The following is a 14,840-nucleotide window of genomic DNA, read 5'->3' on the forward strand; positions in this document are numbered from 1 at the left end:
CTCCAAAGAAGTCAGTTTGAACTGAGGCTCAGCTGAGTGAATAAGAGGAAGGAAAGATAGAGCCAAATTAATCGCAGGTCTCCTAATGTGAAACATTTCCAAATGCAGTGTGTCTTATCGATTTGTTTTTCAGTTTGGTGGTGAATGTGATGCAGAGAGATTCCATCCCATCAGAGGTGGACTATGAAACAAGACAAGGAGTCTATTCCATCTGCCTTCAGCTTGCCAGGTAGGTAATTGCTTCTCTTTAGACAAAGTGCTGCTTTCTTACCTTGTAGCACTCAGATTTTAATATTTAAGATTAATTGGTACTTCGAGCTCTGTTTCATCGACTCTTCCAGCGTTCAAATCCAAGCCTGATGTTTTCACTCTGTGGCTGCAGGTTCTTGCTGGTTGGCCAGACCATGCCCACGCTGCTGGATGAGGATTTCATTAAGGATGGGGTGGAAGCTCTGTCCTCGCGGCCCTTCCGCAACGTGAGCCGGCAGGCCAGCAGGCAGATGTCCATCTGTGGGACCCCTGAGAAGTCCTCCTACCGCCAGCTCTCTGTGTCTGACAGATCCTCTATCAGGGTAGAAGAGATCATCCCAGCTGCAAGAGTTGCCATACAAGTGAGGAAGTGTTTGATGGTTTTGATGTAGCGGTGTCATCTCCGATGACAGCTGTGTAACGCTGAGATTTTTAATCCATCTGTCTTTTATACAGGTTTTTTGACCTGGCTGCATTTAAAATCTTGCCCATCAGTCTCTCTGCCAGTCTTGAGCTGAATTTTAATGTATTCTCACAGATTATTTTGGCACTACAAAGGGAGGCAGCACCCCAAAAGTGCTTACAAGAAATAGATGTACACAGAAAATCTTACTTGTGGTTTATCTTCAGTCAGGCTTAACTCTTGAGATATTATTTCTATTAATTTTCTGTGAATTGAAAGGAGAAGGTTCCTCCTTGAACTTGTGACACTTTATAGTCCATGATACTTTGAATTAGAAAGAATTGGACAAGTAGGGTTTTTTTTCAAATAGCTCATTAAAAATTAAATTTGCGTGATGGTACTGCAGAGAAAAAGGATTTTTTTTTCAGTACCTTAAAAAAATGTTATTTGAAAGCCCATTGAGTTGAAAGACAACTATGCTGTGTTAGGTTGTTGGGCAGTGCTTCCCAAATGGATTGAATGAGTGAAATCAGCATGCCTGCCTCCAGATAGGTGGCCAGGGTATCTATCCTCGTGGGCAATTAAAAAGTTAATTACTTCTCCTAAGACAGCAATACTAATCTCTCATTGGCAACAAAGACTCTTGAATCCTTGTGTAGAGAAGAGAGAAGAAAACAAATGTAAATGCCAATTTGACACGATCCTGAAGATACTCCTCTTATCCCTGTGATTAGCAAAGGCTGTTGAATATCACAGCAGTAACTGGTGTTTCTTTTCCTCCAGACCATGGAGGTGAATGATTTCACCTCCACTGTGGCTTGTTTCATGCGCCTCTCCTGGGCTGCTGCTGCAGGACGCCTGGACCTCGTGGGAAGTAGTCAGCCCATCAAAGAGAGCAACACTCTCTTTCCTGGTGGGATTAGAAACAGACTTAGCAGCTCAGGTGGGTTAACTGTGTCCCTAAACCAATCTAAAAGCATTTGATTTAATCTTTATTGAACACTTTAGAAGCTTGAAGCTGACTTCATTGGATGTTCATCCTCTCGGGTCTCCTCCAACTTGGGACATTATACACTTAAATTACAAAAAAAAATCTGAGCGAATTTATGTACATTCATCAGGCATTCGGAGAGATTTTTAAATTGCACAGAACTGACCAAAAGCTGAAAACATCTGAGTAAAATTCAGTGAATTACAGCACTTGTTCCTTTTTTGTTTGTCTTTTTTAATGCAGGGAGTAACTGCAGCTCGGGAAGCGAAGGGGAGCCCACGGCACTGCACGCTGGGATCTGTGTGAGGCAGCAGTCTGTGTCCACCAAAGATGCTCTCATTGCTGGGGAAGCCTTGTCTCTCTTAGTAACCTGCCTTCAGCTACGTAGTCAGCAGCTAGGTATGGATAAAAATTGGATTATTTGCTATTTGGGGTATAAGCCAGGTGAGAGGAGGCTTTTGGATACAGTCAAGTAAGTAAAAAAAAAAAAAAAAGAATAATGAGAAACTTGTAGCTTTGTTAGCTGAGGCAGCTCAAGCTAAAAACACAACATTTCATTCAAAATTACAGGGTTTTTTTATTTTTAGGACTGAAATAAGGCATGTAGTGCTATGCCTTGGTGAAATGTTTAGGGAAAGCTGATTTACTGCCAGAATATAAATATTTGCACTGCCTTCAAAGTCTGTAATTCTGTAAGTGCTGCTGTTTGCATAGCTCCTGTTTAGTACTTGAGTCTTTGTGTACAGGAGGTGTAAACACTGGTGGTGCAGGAAGGCAAGGAAAATGCTGTTATATGATGGTGGCAGCCTCTGGTGAGGGAAGGAGATCAGGAAATGGCCTTTACTGCTTTTCTATATTGATGTCCTCTAGGTCCTGTGGTGTTTTAATTCAAGACTGTAGCTGACTTATTTTAAAATATTATTTTTAATAAGATCGGCCGGTACTTTTCTGTTTCAGGATCTTTTTACAATTTGCCTTGTGTTGCTGATTTCATCATTGATATTCTACTTGGATCACCAAGTGCTGAGGTGAGAGTCTTCCTCTGAAAACTTCCTAAATGCTAAAAAAATCTTCTGAAATGTGTATGTTTTGATAATTTCCTATGGTCTGAACATAAAATTGTTCATTGCAATTATTCCCAGAGATTATTATTTGAATAAATAACCTTTGTATAATGATTAGTAGTTCCAGTATCTGGTGATGGGTTGATAGAAAATGCTGTAGTATTACATTTTCTAGGCTTGTTTCATCCCCAAGATGCACAGGACTGTCTGTGACTATCTAAAGAAAATAGTTTTATTTTGGTGACACAGATTCTGTAAAACTAGGACTTTAGGGAGTTTCAAGTAACTTTGATTTGAGTAAAATTTAGTGTATTCTTCTGAACTTTTGAAAATTTATTCTGAGTGTCAGAACCCTCCTAAAATCCAATATTTTTGATTTAAGATTACCTTGGATATTCTAAAATCTATTGACTTTTATGCTTACTTCATTTCATCACATGTCATCTATTTTGCATTAAGTCATTGCATCTTTCCCCTTTATCTGTATTTATAATTAGTGTTTATCAGAGGTTTTCACTCAGGGATGAGAACAGGGTTTGTTAAATTTCTAGATTTCATTTCTGCCTGGTGGGTGCAGAGCTCATAACCCGATTCGCACCATTGCAATGCCCTTTTTTTTGTGTGTGTTAGATTTCTAACATTACAGGAGTGTGGGGTGTTTTTTTTTTTTTACTGTTGCAGATTCGTCGCGTTGCCTGTGACCAGTTGTACACCCTTAGCCAGACAGACACATCAGCTCACCCAGATGTGCAAAAGCCAAACCAGTTCCTCCTGAGCGTTGTTCTCGGGGCCCAGCTGCCTCTTTGGTCACCAACCAGCATCATGAGAGGAATCAACCAGAGGTAAGTCACATGTGTGTTCGTTGAGGAGGCAAATTTGACACGTTTTGGAATGAGCAGCACTGTGGATGTTCTGAGGAGAAAGGGATGAGCACTTGGCAAGTTTTGGAACTAGACATCCTGCAGTTGCTGGAGGAGTAACTGAGAAGTTAAAGCATGTTGTTGCTTCATTGTCAACTGATAACTAGAATTGCCATGAGGTGAGGGAAGAAATGAGGATTAAATATGATTCCAAACTTTCAGAAGTAGCTGTTGGGAAGGAGTGGTTTTTTTTTAAAGCTGCAGCATGCAGAAGCACACCTAGATGGTTGTTATGCTTTGGGTTAGATGGACAGAGCACACAGACTTTAAATACATCTGCTTAGAGAAAATTTATGACTTTAAGTATACCTTATATCTGTTTCAGACTTTTGTCCCAGTGTACAGAATATTTTGACCTGAGATGTCAATTACTGGATGACCTGACGTGTAAGTATGTGCAGACACCTGATTCAGTCATTCCGATGGCAGCTTCCAAGCTTATCTTCCTTCTGTAGAAAAGATGTAGAGTTGACTGCAGAAAGGGATTACTACACCTTGAACTCAGAGTGATCTGCCAGTGTGCTGACTGTCCTTTGTTAGTGCCTGGCACGCTGTTCTTGGCATTGGGTACCTGCAGGGCAGCTCATTCCTTCTGGAAAGTGAACTGAGTTCCTTGGTGAGAGGTTTACTTGATAGAGGCAAGTGGAGGCATGGACATGGGGGCAAAACTAGGCCATTACCAAACTATTTGAAATTCTTGGCATTTAAGTTCTGCATTTCCAAAGCTGCTAATTTTTACCGTGTTCCTTTTCTTTTTCCCTTGCAGCATCAGAAATGGAGCAGCTGAAGATAAGCCCAGCTGCCATGCTGGAAGATGAGATCACTTGGCTGGACAATTTCGAGCCCAACCGCACGGCCGAGTGTGAGACCAGTGAGGCTGACAACATCCTGTTGGCAGGACACTTGAGGCTCATCAAGACTCTCCTTTCTCTCTGTGGGGCGGAGAAGGAAATGGTTGGTGAGTATTCCTCTTTAAATTGTCTAGACTGGTGTGGATTCTGCATTAAAACATGACTACACAGTCATTTGAAGACCTCAGTAGAAGTGATACAGAGCTACTGATTTGGCAGTATCTGTAATATTTGATGAAATATTTGTTCATGTGGTGCTAAGTGATTTTTTTGTTGTTATGAAACACCTTTTTGGCATTTGCAATAATGCCAAATGTGAGTATTTAACAGTAGGTGTGGATTGCTGTGTTTCAGGTTCGTCTTTGATTAAGCCATTGTTGGATGATTTCCTGTTCCGAGCATCCCGGATTATTCTGAACAGCCATTCCCCAGCAGGCAGTGCTGCAATCAGTCAGCAAGACTTCCATCCAAAGTAAAAATCCTGTTGTTGTTGTTGTATGTGGGGTTTTTTTTGGTTTGTTTTTTTGTTGTTGTTTTTGGTTTTTGGGGTTTTGTTGGTTGGTTGGTTGGTTGGGGTTTTTTGTGGGTTTTTGGGGTTTTTTTTTTTGTTGGAGTTTTTTTTTTTCTTTCTTTTTTTCTTTGATTTTCTTTTTTCTTTGATTTTCTTTTCTTTTTTTTCTTTGAGTTCTGTCTTGAATGTCATGAATGCAAATGTCACTATTAAATCCTACAGACAGTAAGATTTAATACCTGCAGTGGAGCATTTCTCCGGTTTTCTACACTTCCTACATAAATGCCCAAATAGCATTTTATACATTTTTGTGTGATCCAATATCCTTGCATTTCTATACTTCAAAGTCTGTGCTTTTTGAGATCAATTATGAACTTCAGGCACAACTGAGTGCTGATTTCATAAGTCCAAAGAATATTCCTTTAGCTCATTACTGCTTGGGAAGTTGGCTAAATTGGAGCATGAGCAAAAAATTAACTTCCCAAGCTCCTTGTAAAAGAGAATCTCAAAAGTTCCACTACTTTCTTTCTCCCATCTCCCTACCTATTTCATAAAAATCTAAGCTCATCTCTTGTAGCAAGGATTTTGTCTGGTCTAGCTCTTCCCAAGCTTTCCTCCCTGTAACAAAAAGTCATTTTGTCTCTGTCAGTGTTACATGATGGAGAGTGTCTCTGTCTGTCTGTCCTCAGGCATGCAGCCAATTCTGGGTCTTCTTTTAGAGCCCCTCCTTTTCCTTGCTACTGAATATTAGCAAGTGTATCCATGGCAGTAAAGGAGGCTTATGTAAAGCAGTCTAGCCACTCTTCTCATTGGATTCTTCCCCATTCTCCTACCCCAAGAAAGAAAAAAAAAAAAAATAAATAGCACTCTGCGGTCCCTCAGGAGTGTTTAATCACTCAAAGTGTTCTTTAGAGCATTAATTGTTGCTTGTTCTGAGTAATACAGCTTTCTGGAATTAGAAATAATTGAGCCATCTAGCCAGTAGATCTCAGATGTGGTTTTCTTTCCAGGTGCAGTACAGCAGACAGCAGATTAGCTGCTTATGAAGTGCTGGTAATGCTGGCTGATAGCTCACCCTCCAATCTCCAGCTTATTACAAAGGAGCTGCTTTCTATGCACCACCAGTGTGACCCTGCACTCACCAAGGAGTTTGATGTAAGCAAGAAGCCTTTTTTTATTTGTGTTAGCATGGTTTGGAGTGCTGTTTACTTTATTGCTTCATTCATGAGATTCCCACGGTCTTCAATTTGAAATGACACAATGCAGCTAAGGGTAAATGCAAATACATTTGATTTTCCTCAAAAGCAGACACTCCAGTGTGTCTTTGTCTGCTGTTATCTGAGTAAGGAAGAAGCATTTCCTAAACAGCACAGATTTTATATATTATTACATTTTAGGCCATTTTCAACAGTGTTCTGCAATGTATTAAATATTTAAATGACTGCATACAGTGGTCTTGCAGTTTATTTCAGGGTTTGTATTCCTGGTTCTCCATTAGGTTGTTCTTAACAGCTCATTTACAAGGGGAAAATGGTTTTACACTGAAAGAGAGTAGTCTTAGGTTATTACTTATTAGGAAGAAACTCTTCCCTGTGAGGGTGGGGAGACCTTGGCACAAGGTTCCCTGAGAAGCTGTGGCTGCCCCATCCCTGGAAGTGTCCAAGGCCAGGCTGGATGGGGCTTGGAGCAACCTGGGACAGTGGAAAGTCCTTGCCTATGACAGAGGGTAGAGCTGCATCAAGGTCCCTTCCAACTCAGACCATTCTGTGATTCTCCAATATAAAGGTGGTTATAAAAGCTATAGAATGTTGTTGGAGTCTCATGTTTTTTATAAGATACTGAGACAAAAAATGTGTTTGTCATTCTAGTACCTTCCACCAGTGGACAGTCGCTCCATTTCTGGATTTGTGGGACTGAAGAATGGTGGTGCTACTTGTTACATGAATGCTGTTTTCCAGCAGCTGTATATGCAGCCTGGTCTCCCTGAGGTAATTAGTTCAGCATCCAATAAAGTCCTCTTTTTGGAATTACTTTCACTTGAACCACTTCATCTTAGCACCGTTTGTAAATAAATTGTAAAATAAAAAGTCATCTGTGTATGTATAAATATGCACAATAAATACATAAATTTCAAGTTGTAGTGCTGTGTGCCATGACAGCTTAGAGTAATGATTTTTCCAAAAACCAATTTAATAAGGTTATTTGTTTCCTTCCAGGCCTTGCTTTCCATTGATGATGATACAGACAATCCTGATGACAATGTGTTCTATCAAGTTCAATCTCTTTTTGGTCATTTGATGGAAAGCAAGCTACAGTATTATGTACCTGAGAACTTTTGGAAGGTATTGCATCTTTTTGTTTAGAATCTATAGATTTTCTACTTTAAAAGTAGTCATTTATTCAGCTTCTTCTCATTGCAGAATTTATAATGCAAGTTCTAATTTAAAAAAATCAAAACATATTAAGATAACGAATTTATATTAAAAAATACTTTTCATAGTGATATATGTATGAAATAACCACCTTTTAACATATATTTTATATAGATTTTCAAGATGTGGAATAAGGAACTTTATGTTAGAGAGCAACAGGATGCTTATGAGTTCTTCACCAGTCTTATAGATCAAATGGATGAGTACCTCAAGGTAAAATTCTCAGCAATTTCTTTCTTAGTTCATATACATATCCTTGGTACCTTTTTTCTCTTTGTGCTTTGATCTTTAGAAAAGAAGGCAGAGAGTCATTTGGCTTATTTAATAGTCTGCACAATATTCAGGAGTTTAAAATTCCTACTGATTTTTTGGTCTTCCACCCTGCAATATAGCCAACTGATGTCTATCTTTTACATCTCCAACAGAAAATAGGAAGAGACCAAATATTTAAGAATACTTTTCAAGGAATCTTCTCTGATCAGAAGATCTGCAAGGACTGTCCTCACAGGTAATGTCACATTTAGTGCATCAGTTACCAAGTTACATGCTCCCAGAACTGTTAAAATATGGAGTAGCACTGGCAAGTAGAAAAATGCCCCTGTGAGCATCAGAGTTTTAGTAGCTGTGAGCCAAATGCAATATGTCTTTTTCCTGACAGTTGGGTAAGTCCTAACCTGTTTCTCTTCTTGAATTTAGATATGAGCGCGAGGAAGCCTTCATGGCTCTCAACCTTGGTGTGACTTCATGTCAAAGCCTGGAGATATCACTGGATCAGTTTGTTAGAGGAGAGGTTCTGGAAGGAAGCAATGCATACTACTGTGAGAAGTGTGAGGAAAAGGTAATAATTCTTAATTTTTGTGAAAGAAGATTCGTGTGCAGTTTGATGTTTTCTAAGCATTACATGCTCATGGAAACCATGCTTATGTGCTGCTCTCTCTTGCTGCATTGAAGATAAAAGATTGAATGCCTGAAACTCATGTAAACTAAAAATTTAGAGGGATGGTAAAGTTATTTGTAACAAATCCCAGTCATCCCATGGACAGCTTGCTTTCCTTGGCTGGATTTTCACTGTGGATCTCTAGAAGGATGCTGCAGGTTGCCTGGAGTGTCAGATGGAGGTGATATTCTTGTTTCTTTTCAAGAGAACTACAGTGAAGCGTACCTGCATTAAAGTCCTACCAAGCCTGCTGGTGATTCACCTGATGAGATTTGGCTTTGACTGGGAGAGTGGCAGGTCTATTAAATACGATGAGCAAATAAGGGTAAGAAAACCTTTCCCAGCTACTTTGTGTAGGGGACTCCCATTATTCCTATTCATTTTTCCTTTTTTCCCTCCACGTTTTAATGCGTTTTGGATTTTGAGTACAGCATGGTAGTGCTACAGAAAATAAATGTTTTTCCTTAGAGCTTTCCTTGTTTGCAACATTGTCAGGGTTCTTTGAGAAAGCAAGGCAAAAAACCTCCTTAGAGAGAGTTTATCTGTGTAATAAGCATAAGAGGTTGAAGTTCCCTATTTTCCTTTGGTGTTCCCAGTGTGGGGAAGTATTGGTAGCAGTCTCAGAAAATCATACAAAGTGCGTACACACTGAAATGTCTTGATTAATCCAAAATACCTCTTTGAACAGTTTCCCTGGATGCTGAACATGGAACCTTACACTGTGTCAGGGATGGCTCGTCAGGACTCATCCTCAGAAGTGGGGGAAAATGGCAGGAGCACAGACCAGGGAGGAGGAGGCTCCCCGAGGAAGAAAGTTGCCCCTACAGAAAACTACGAGCTGGTCGGTGTGATTGTCCACAGTGGCCAGGCTCATGCAGGGCACTACTACTCCTTCATCAAGGACAGGAGGTAACGGGCAAGAAGGTTCGTGGGGGAGGTTTGAGAGCTGTCTAAAGGCTTCTTGTTCTGGGAAGGTGCATGGAGCCATCCAGAGCTCTACTGGAACCACTCTTCCCTTTCTCAACACCTGTCATGAGGCAATGACACAGTGATATGGGACATCATAGAGTAAAGTTCTCATTAATTCTCATGCATTGCAGTTTGAGGGCTTCCTGTGACACTGAGCTTCTCGTAGTTTTAATCAAGGTTATTTTTTAGAATGCAGCTTTGACATCAATTGAACTAAGCTTTCTTCTCACTGTCAAAACAAATGCGAGTTCAGGCTTGTCACTTCTAGGCTGTTCAGGGTAGTTTGTTTTTTTTTACTGAGACAATCAACTGACTTTGTTTCTGTTGTGTTTCTCTTCTGTTTTGATCACAGAGGATGTGGAAAAGGAAAGTGGTATAAATTTAATGACACGGTTGTTGAAGAATTTGATTTGACTGATGAAACCCTGGAATATGAATGTTTTGGTGGAGAGTATAGACCTAAAGTCTACGATCAATGTAAGCAGAAGTACAGACTGATTTTGCAGTAACTTCATATTTCATACTGATTTCAGTAGCAGTAGAGTTTAGTCCATTATAGGTACTTTGACTTACTTGAACTAATAATCCTCCTGAACAATTTTTTCTCTAAAGCCTTCCCTTTACTGAGAGACAGAACACCTTGTGTATGGCCTAACATGAATTGAGCTATATTCACTGTTATTGAGCACTTTGTAGACTTAATTTTTTTGTAGACTTTGTAGACTTAACTGTTATTGAGCACTTTGCTGAGACTGAAAAGCAAAATGGCACACTGTTAATATAGTTTCAAAAAAACCTCAACCAAACATAAACCAGCCCCTGTTTCAGGCTAGTGAGAATGACTTCATCAAACACTGTGTGGCATCATATTGTTGAACGTTTCAATGCTTTAAAGAATTTATTCCAACTACATTTCCAAAATTCACCTGTCTCATAATTCAGACAGTTCTAATCACTGACACAGACTGATGTTTTGACCCGACAAATTTACACTGCTGCAATTCACATTACCAACACCCCCAGTTCTGCTCTCACACAGGAATGGGAAAGGTACTAAACCTTCAAGGGCCTTCATGGGCTGCCTTTTTTCTTCCCCCCACAGCAAACCCCTACCCCGACGTGCGCCGGCGCTACTGGAACGCCTACATGCTGTTCTACCAGAGAGTGTCTGACCAGAACTCTCCTGTCCTGCCAAAGAAAAGCCGAGTCAGTGTCGTGCGACAGGAGGCTGAGGACCTCTCCTTGTAAGTTCCTCTTGCCTCCATCAAGGTTTTCTCTCATAGTGATAGCTAAGTATTGAGTCATTCCTATCCAGCAAAGCAATGTATTCACCCACCCTTCTGTTGGTTTGGTTGGTTTTTTATTGCTTGCTTACTGCTGCTATTGCAGCGAGTTCAAGCTGACTGACAGCCTCGAGAAATATTCAGGCTGTCATCAAAACTGTCTTAAGATCACTCTGGCTGCAGTGGTATTTTATAGCTAAACTATAGATTGGTTGTAGGATCTCTTGATTCACCTTCAACTTGTTTTTATTTCAGATCTGCTCCCTCTTCACCAGAAATTTCACCCCAGTCATCCCCTCGACCCCACAGGCCCAACAGTGACCGTCTGTCCATCTTGACTAAGCTGGTTCGAAAAGGAGAAAAAAAGGGACTCTTTGTAGAGAAAATGCCTGTGAGGATATATCAGGTAGAGCACCTTGGAAGTGGCAACTGAACTCTGCTCATGTAAAATTTGAGCAGGCAGTGAGAGAAACACAGTAACTTCTAAAGGGAATTGAAGTAATTCCCTTGTAGCAAAGCTAGAAAGCAATTCTGCCTTCTGACATAAAGTTACTAACAAGCTATTTAGTGATACCTTTTTGTGAGTTTTTCTGTACTCTCTCACCAAATTGGCCCATCAATTCTTTGCTTTGAAGAAACTGCAGGCAGATGAATCAAACATGAGTTCTGGCAGCAGTTAGCATGCAGGCAGGGAGAGACAACAGCAGAGAAGGTGCTTCATTTGGAGTACACTTGAGGAGTAATGGAGATGATGGCAAATTACAGTGATCCTCAAGTTCTTGAGTTCACAAGAATGTAGAAAGAGGAGGAGCAGTGAAGAGAGCCTGCACCACACACACAGGGAGAATAAACTCTGCAGCAGCCTCCACATGGGCTGTTTCAGGGCATTAACTTTGAGCATTCTTGTATCTGGGATTATATTATTACAATGAACAGAGCTTGGCTCGAATTTATTGAGAGTCTTTCAGCAAAATCTCATTTGAAAAAAGAAGGGCTTGGCATTTAAATACCTCATTGTGGCTGCAGCTTGTAATTACACCAGGACTCCTTGCTCTGTGCATCTAAATTTGTTAGGCAAGCCTTTCTGGTTTAGAGGAACGTTCTCTTGGCTTGTTTATAAAAAACAAGCTAAAGATAGAACTTATCTACAATTTCTCCCTTTTCTCTCTTAATGGCCGAATGATTAAGTCCCTCATGTGTTGTTTTGTAATATCTTTGAAAGAAAATCACTGGTTTTATACCAGATCTTCTAAGTCTCCTCTATGCATTTTTCCCCTCTGCTGAAGTAGTGATTCAGAAGGAAACAGATTAAGTTTGACACTGATTTTAAACAGCACACATTTACATAAAAGATGAAGTTTTAGTTAGGGAAGTGTGTATTTTGACAACATTTTTTATTTCTTTTGCCTTCTTTTACTTTCACAGATGGTGAGAGATGAAAACTTGAAATTTATGAAGAACAGAGATGTATACAGTAGTGACTACTTCAGTTTTGTTCTGTCATTAGCTTCCCTGAATGCTGTAAGTACCTGGTTTTTAATCTTAGAGTGTGCAAAGAATGTTGGGTAAAATGGCCACGAAAGCTATTTGGGTCAAACCAGGGAAGACGGAAGAGAAGGGTTGACATGATTTTGCTTTTCCAGGCAAGTTGTTCCTTGTCTCCAGTAATTTTTGATGCTGATGATAATATCTTTCTCAAAACAAACTCCAGCCTCCTTTTCTACTACTGGGAGAAACAACATTTTGCCCCAGTAAAATTTATTTAATAAACCATACCTTTTATAATGATGCAAACTGAGCTCTAGAGGGACAGAAATCCCTCTCCATATGGAAGGTCCAAAAGTTGGTGTTAATTATCTCGAAGTTGATAGAGTTTAATTGGCAATAGTTTCTTAATTAAGTTTTTCTAAACTGAGTCATAAACAAACAGAATTTATTAACATTTTGAAATCCACTGATCTAGTTGGCCTTACAGCAAGTTTGCTCCTGTTTTAGCATATTTATTAAGTAGCACAGTCAGCACTGGAGACTGACTTAGCACAGAAAAATGCTGTGGTTTGTTTTTTCCAAGTGAAGCAAATAACTTGAATAGAACGTGTTGAGGTGTTTAAGAGGCAGCATGTGTGCTGCAGACATCTTTCTGCTCTGGAGTAAATTTGATATTTCTTTCAGACTAAGGTAAAGCATCCCTATTATCCCTGCATGGCAAAGGTGAGCTTGCAGCTGGCAGTCCAATTCCTCTTCCAAACTTATCTCCGAACCAAGAAGAAACTCAGGTAAGGCGAAGAAGGAACATGATTTAGTTTGGGGAGGTGTTTTTTTCCTCCTGGATTACTAATGGTTGTCCCTGTTCTGTTGAAGGGCTGATACAGAAGAATGGATTGCCACCATAGATGCCCTGCTCTCCAAAAGCATTGATGCTTGTCAGTGGTTGGTTGAGTATTTCGTTGGGCCGGAGGGTCGGGAACTTGTAAAGTAAGTCCTGGGAATTCTGCCTCAGGTGTTGTGTGTCTCATGTGTGGATAAAACTTCCTCATAACATGATCTGCCCAATACTGATGTATTCTCGGAGAGTTCACTGTGTGCAGCTCTGGTTCGTGCCTGACATGTTTTGGTTTCTGAAAATTCCCAGGGAGTTTTCTGTAAACAAAAAGCATATTTTGGTAACAGCAAGAACGTTTACATATTTCACCTGGGAGGGGCTTCTCTTGATGTCACTCTAGTCTGACCAATGTGATTGAAGAGGTTTGTCTTCTTGTCACCAATCAAATTGGTCTGTGTAGAATGCCATAAAAAGAGAAACATTTTCTGAGAATAAAGGAGTCACCTTTTCAGCCTCCTGAAGTCAGAGTCTTTGTGTCGTTGTAGTGTAGAATTGTGACTACTGTGCATATTCTTTAAACAGACACTTGAGATAGTGACTTGGAGTTTTATTTCTAGCATTTTCTCTGTGCAGCTTTCTGAGAAAGTTGAAAATCAAGTTAGTGCAGTGTACATGGAGGAGGGTGCAGGTGATGAAATCAGTGAAGGGACTTGGAATGGGTTTAAGTTTGTGTGGTCAGCCCTACAAGTGGTAGAAAAGGAGAATATTTGAAAGTGTTTGGGGTAAAGCAAATTAAATACTTACCTGACAAAGATCACAGGTAACTGGAAAGATTTTCTTTTTGCCAAGCTAAGGATAAGCTAATAGGTGCTTGAAAAACAAATTATTGGAGATCTGACATGCTGAAAGAAGTGTGTCAGTGTAAAGAAAATGTTACCTTTTAATTTGCATTGAAAAACTGCATCCCAGAAGAGCCTTTAGGGTTTTTATTTAAATTAATAAATACGTTAATAGGGATACTATAGCCCTTACTACAAGCATGAATATGTGAATGTAAGTTAAAGTTTACCCACAAAAGTACAATACAAAATGCATCTGGACTATTAAAACAATAAATACTAAACACCACATTTAATCATAGCAACTGTGTGTACATGTTGATCCCAGCTCTCTTTGCAGCTTCACCTTTTCTCTTCCAGGACTTTCCTGCTGGAATGCAGCGTGAGGGAGGTGCGAGTTGCTGTGGCCACTATCCTTGAAAAAACCCTCGACAGTGCCTTGCTTTATCAGGACAAGGTCAGTGAGTGTCACCTCCCCTCCAAACATCCCCGTGCTTGCCTCTTGCTCTGTGTGAGCTGATTCTAGCTCTTCATTCATGAGTTAATGCTCATCTCTTCCTGCCCAGGAGGTATTTGAAATACTTTGGGTTTTTAAGCAGTAGACAGCTCTTTACATTCAAAATCTTTTTTTTTTTTTCTTCTTCACAGTTGAAAACTCTACATCAGTTACTGGAGGTGCTACTTGGTCTGCTGGATAAAGATGTACCTGAAAACTGTAAAAACTGTGCTCAGTACTTTTTGCTATTCAATAACTTTGTACAGAAGGTAAGAAAACATTGTTTTCTTACAGGTTTTTAAATTTTAAAAGACAGTAATGAAGCAGCTAGTGATCCTTATCCATGGAAGGGTTTGCAGCACAGTGAAACTCAGAACTTTTATTTAATTTGGTTTGTTTTGATTTGTTTTTAGATAAACGGCTTTGAATAATGAATTAGGACAAAATCAAACGAAATTATACCAGTAAAGTATACTAATGAGAGATGTCATTTCCATCTGAATTTTGGTTGTCTGTTTTGAAGGATTATATGGGTTTGTTCTTTAAAAAAAATTAAATATATGTGTATATAT

At 39.8% G+C, this 14,840-nt stretch overlaps 1 protein-coding gene across 2 annotated transcripts in view; it reads left to right on the plus strand.

The window, feature by feature from the left end:
- Positions 1–14,840, plus strand: part of USP24 (ubiquitin specific peptidase 24) — a 61,888-nt gene that overhangs the window by 37,142 nt on the left and 9,906 nt on the right. For both annotated transcript variants that reach the window (XM_066325428.1, XM_066325429.1), the window contains 25 exons: positions 134–229; positions 383–611; positions 1,436–1,595; positions 1,887–2,042; positions 2,601–2,671; positions 3,389–3,549; positions 3,953–4,014; positions 4,394–4,585; positions 4,833–4,950; positions 6,000–6,144; positions 6,858–6,977; positions 7,206–7,331; positions 7,536–7,634; positions 7,847–7,929; positions 8,118–8,259; positions 8,564–8,683; positions 9,047–9,267; positions 9,680–9,804; positions 10,430–10,571; positions 10,866–11,016; positions 12,036–12,131; positions 12,783–12,886; positions 12,972–13,085; positions 14,133–14,229; positions 14,421–14,537. In XM_066325428.1, coding sequence (XP_066181525.1) covers positions 134–229; positions 383–611; positions 1,436–1,595; positions 1,887–2,042; positions 2,601–2,671; positions 3,389–3,549; positions 3,953–4,014; positions 4,394–4,585; positions 4,833–4,950; positions 6,000–6,144; positions 6,858–6,977; positions 7,206–7,331; positions 7,536–7,634; positions 7,847–7,929; positions 8,118–8,259; positions 8,564–8,683; positions 9,047–9,267; positions 9,680–9,804; positions 10,430–10,571; positions 10,866–11,016; positions 12,036–12,131; positions 12,783–12,886; positions 12,972–13,085; positions 14,133–14,229; positions 14,421–14,537 — 3,247 coding nt within the window. The remainder of the gene's footprint in view (positions 1–133; positions 230–382; positions 612–1,435; positions 1,596–1,886; positions 2,043–2,600; positions 2,672–3,388; positions 3,550–3,952; positions 4,015–4,393; positions 4,586–4,832; positions 4,951–5,999; positions 6,145–6,857; positions 6,978–7,205; positions 7,332–7,535; positions 7,635–7,846; positions 7,930–8,117; positions 8,260–8,563; positions 8,684–9,046; positions 9,268–9,679; positions 9,805–10,429; positions 10,572–10,865; positions 11,017–12,035; positions 12,132–12,782; positions 12,887–12,971; positions 13,086–14,132; positions 14,230–14,420; positions 14,538–14,840) is intronic.

The sequence above is a fragment of the Sylvia atricapilla genome, chromosome 9 (genome assembly GCF_009819655.1).
Source record: "Sylvia atricapilla isolate bSylAtr1 chromosome 9, bSylAtr1.pri, whole genome shotgun sequence".
NCBI lineage: Eukaryota > Metazoa > Chordata > Aves > Passeriformes > Sylviidae > Sylvia > Sylvia atricapilla.